A 4,921-nucleotide genomic window follows, 5' to 3' on the forward strand; every position below is an offset into this window, starting at 1 on the left:
CCAGGTGTTTGGTCTTTTCGGTTTGCTCTGTCCGGTCTTTTCAGTCTTTCACATAATTGACGACCGAAATTATTTCGGTCTTCTCGGTTCTTCACTATTCGGTCTTCGCACTATTCGGTCTTCGGTCTTTATAGGATGGTGTTTGGTCCCGACCAAACAGACCAAATTTTATGCTACCATGTGTATTATAGTACTTGTACAAGTGTATGCAAGCAGAACTCAGACAACAGCTATGTGTAACAGGTGTATGCAACCAGAATTCAGAGTTCAGATAACATGTGTATATAGTTTTTTTTTTGAGGAATCACCGGGGGGGAGAGGATCCCCACCTGTATGTATATTACTCAAAAGCCAGCAAGGGCCAAACAGGATTATAGGGTCACGGCGAGCCGTGAGGTAAGGAACAGAAGCCAGGATTTGGCTGCTGCCTTGTCACTCGGGTCACGGAATCTGTTCAGGCAAACTCGTTACAGATGTTCCTAACAGTGACTAGGGGGGAGTGAACCTCATTACGGAATACAACAGCGTTTCTAGAGTCCCAGATTTTCCACAAGATCATAAGGACTTCAGGCCACACCCGGCCATCCAAGGTGCCAGGAGATTGGAGCAGCCAAAGATCTTGAAACCTGGGGGTGGGGTTTAATCCCAGCCTTTCCCAAGTCCGAGTTGCATGCGGACAGCCGAGGAACAGGTGGGATGTGTCCTCGGAGGGGCCGCCACATCAAGGACATGCGGCGTCGGTGGAGATCTTTTTGTGGAACAGGTTGCATTTTGTGTTGAGCCGCCCTCTGAACAGTAGCCAGGTGAAGATTTTGAGCTTGTGGGGGGCTCTAGATCTCCAAATCAGAGGGGCATGGTCATCCTCGACTTCTTCATGTAGCAGCATTCGATAGGCTTTCCTGGAAGAGAAGCCTGTGCCATGGATCAGAAATCGTTCGTCCGGAGCATCAGCCAGCTGGAAGTCCTGCAACAACAAAGAGAGAGCAGCAAGCTCGTGCGAGGCGGCCAAGGTTAGCCTGTTCACCAGGTTTGCCTGCACCCCATACCGCATGATGTGCACCACCGGGATGTGGGTGTTTGTGGAGTGGGAGTATAGGCTTGGAAAAGTAGTTGCTAGTGGGGTATCCTGTAGCCAAGAGTCAAGCCAGAAAAAAGTCTTTTGCCCGTTGTTTGTGAGCACAAAGGTGATGGACAGCAGTTTTGGGAGCTGAGTTTGAAAGATTTTTGTAAGAAAGGATGGGTTTGAACATGTGGCTACATGAGGTAGGCTACAAAGGTGGCTACATGTGTATATAGTAGGTGTATCAGAATTGTGCCATAAACATCCAGAGCAGGCAAGGGATTGTGCTAATTGTGCCATAAATATCCAAAGAGTTGTGCTAATTCAGTCTACCTGGTTTATTTGGTCATCCAAAGATGAAGACCGATCCGACCGGTCTTTATGGGTTTGGTCTCGGTCTTTACGGGTCCGGTCTTTGGTTTTTATGCCCGGGCTTAGCTAGGGCCATGTGTGTGTACAGGAGCAATTTGGCTGGATCAACTTTGGTCTTTTTCTGCTACAAGGTGCATGGAAAGGCTACAACAACAAATAGAAACAATAAAATAATATTGTGCAAAAGCTTGAAACACGTGAACAGGTTACGGAGGCGCGCGGACAACCGTGTCAATGGTTGCGGTGGCACAAGTTCTGTAGGGGCACAACCGTGTCAATGGTTGCAACGACTGTGAGGACGTTGAGTTTGAGTAACTTATGTGGTCCAGTATTTAGTTGTTCACTTCCATGCAGATCTGCAATTAGTGTGTGATGGTGTCGAGAGGATACTCTAAGTTGGAAGCGAAAACTAGAGTAAAGAGGAACTTTATTTCTCTCGAGTGTTGACTGTGGTCAAGAAAAGTAAAGACTATAGTTGCAGGTGGAGTCTGGGAGGTAGCAGTGGTGCTTATGGAATAAGCTCTAGTCCAATGTGCATTGAAGTTTGACACATACACCAAACTCAAGGTGGCGAGAATATTCGCCAAGGTAGAGTTTGTTGGAGTATCAAATATTTTTTACAATGTTTGGACTCTGAGTCGTACGGTGTGTAAACAGAGTATGGAGTCATGTCCTTGTAGGACACTTGTATCATAGGCCTACTATCTATACTATTATATAGTGTACAAGTTTGGGAGCATCAATCCTAGCCACTGGTCTGCTGAGATTAGAGGGATTCACAGTGAACAGTAGCCCGCAGCTGAATCTACTGGGTTCTGTAACCATCGCATCGTACCTCCTAGAAAAGAAGACCTATGCCTCTTCTGCCATGTTGCAATTGTCAAGTTGTGACGAGTAAAAAATAAACGTAGGCTGTGAGCCCATGCGAGATGGTCCGGGAGGAGAAACAAAAGTTGAAGTAAACAATTTGTGGATTTCACCAAGTACACCTTTCTTTATATTTTTCAAAAACAAAGGGTGACAGCAGGCAGTGGTTGTATTGTAGCAATTAGTAAATTCCTAAACTTCATTTTGCGCACGTCAACAATATAATTTTCTGCTCAGAATTTATTTTTCAGTGATGTATGTTTTTTTTTCTCCTTTTGTCAGAATCACACTATGCTGTTAAGACGTGCATTGCACGTGCATACACACTAGTAATGTGTAGGGGTAGACACTCAATGTAATCTATCTATACCTACCTAGTAATAAAGAGGGGACTGTTTTTGCTTGTTTGTCGTGCATTTTGCAGAAAACCCCCTGAATTTTTAGGGAATCAACCCGCAGTCCACCCTTAAGTGTCAGAAAAATGATTTTTTTCACAAATGATAGTGCCACTCGTCAGGTGCGTGGCACTCCGGCTTTGACGTTTTTTGATGACAATTCCAGTCATCGCAAGGATGGAAAATTCCATTAACATGAAGTTTCTGTCAAAAATAAATTGAAGCACGAAAGTTGCCATACTTGGCAACTAAAGTTGCCATCCTCGCATCATTAAATTTGCCATAAAAACTTTTAGAGTTGCCATGTGCTCGTACCTGACGTGTGGCACTCATCAGGGCCTTTTTTTATTTTTACAGAAAACCCCCTGCCTTCTCTAGTAATTAACCAACAAACCCACCTTTAGGTGACAAGAATTAAAGTGAAAATCCCTTGAAATTTGGGTTCATCAACCCGCATTCCTTCTACAACAAATGCTTTTCAAAAATATTCATATCTTTAAACCCTAACTCCAATTTTAACATGTTATATATGAACTTTGATTTGAAAAATATGTAGAATCTAAATATGATGTTATGTTACCTGTTAATCATTTTTAAAATGCTTTTTAGGTGCAACCTTAATCAATAGCGCATGATCTGTCTTTTTTCATACTGACGCCAATCCGGGTTGCAAACGAACATCTCAACAAAACCAGATTGGAGACGAAAGAAACCATCAATAATCACGCATGCACGCCTTAAAACCTCATAGGGGGAATAAGAAGACAGATTGCTCATCTTATGCCGGGAGAGAGAGAGAGACGCCTTAGGATTGACCACATTCAAACGTGTTGTGGTTGTGTGAGCACTGAGGACACCGTCGATGAGGGTGGGAAGGAGGATAAATGGCAACACATATGGGATACCATGGTCAAATAAAGGACATAAACCTATTGGGGTCTCGAGTCATGGTTATTGGGTTAGGGGCATGTGGTATTTTTTTTCTCCGGTTGCAATGCACGGGTTCTTTTGCTAGTGCCAACATCATAGCACATGGACGGAGGGCCGGCGACATGTGCCGGTCCCCGGGTGGCTGGGATGTGGCGTTGGTATTATCATGGGGAGGAGTGCACAGTCAGCCCCAGCGGTGTAGCCAAGTTCGGTGAACCTTGTTAACAAATCCCGGTGTTAACAAATCCCGGTGTCAACAAATCTCGGTGTCGTGCCTTGTGTGATTGCTCAGTATATCGACTACATACGTCGGATTAATTCTAACACCACGTAGGCAAGCCATACCTGGGTAGGACCTGCGATGAACCACTTATCCACATTTAGGACCTAGATATGCATTCTCATACTTATGGGACCCAACTGACACAACTCAAATACTTTCAGGACCTCCGGTGCCTCTTATTCTAATCTATGCAAATGGAATTGAAATAATTAGACAGCTGACCCAATTACTTTCTCATTGGTACCCATGGTATTGACGTTCATTGGATTGAGTTGCCATACATGATCTTTTCCCTGACCAAGCCATTTATTTTGGTGACTAAAATAATTCAAGAAATGCGTGATATGGATGCATTCAAATGATTAAGAACCCAACTTGTTCACCAGGCAGTCAAATATGGCTATATTATCAAAAGAACATGAACCAATATGGCTATTATAGAAAGAAGAATCTTACAATTAATGTTGTTCAGCACCATATATCCATATAGTTGACCTCTGACTTTCTAAATTGAGTCACTATGACAGTATGAGTCATCGCACTGCTGTTGACGTTATATGTGGTAGTTCCTTGTATGACAATTAAATTGATTTCTCTTACCAAGTGGAACCTTTCTTTTAGATCACTCAAGCTATGGATGGTCTCGAGGCTTTATGGCGTGGAAAATCTGCAGAGTTATATCAGAAAGCACATACAGTTGGCTGAACATTTTGAACAACTTGTACTATCTGACTCAAGATTTGAGGTAAAAGAAGAAATGAACCAATATATATATATATATATATATATATATATATATATATATATATGACAAATGTTTCCTACAAGCAGTGGTAGTTACCACCACTTGCGTTTTGTATGTTGTATGTAGTATCTATTGAAATGGAGAGTATGTACGTGTAGTATGTAGTATATAACAATGATTAGGTAGTATATATACTAATTTTTAGGTAGTATATACCATGTTTTGAGTATGCTCTTTTTTACGTACAAATATGTACGTATTTCATAAAT

At 42.5% G+C, this 4,921-nt stretch overlaps 1 protein-coding gene across 3 annotated transcripts in view; it reads left to right on the forward strand.

The window, feature by feature from the left end:
• The window catches only part of LOC123111194 (tryptophan decarboxylase 2), a 27,037-nt gene that overhangs the window by 20,971 nt on the left and 1,145 nt on the right, over positions 1–4,921 (forward strand). For all 3 annotated transcript variants that reach the window (XM_044531923.1, XM_044531925.1, XM_044531924.1), the window contains one exon: positions 4,529–4,652. In XM_044531923.1, coding sequence (XP_044387858.1) covers positions 4,529–4,652 — 124 coding nt within the window. The remainder of the gene's footprint in view (positions 1–4,528; positions 4,653–4,921) is intronic.

This window comes from Triticum aestivum, chromosome 5B (assembly GCF_018294505.1).
Source record: "Triticum aestivum cultivar Chinese Spring chromosome 5B, IWGSC CS RefSeq v2.1, whole genome shotgun sequence".
Lineage (NCBI taxonomy): Eukaryota > Viridiplantae > Streptophyta > Magnoliopsida > Poales > Poaceae > Triticum > Triticum aestivum.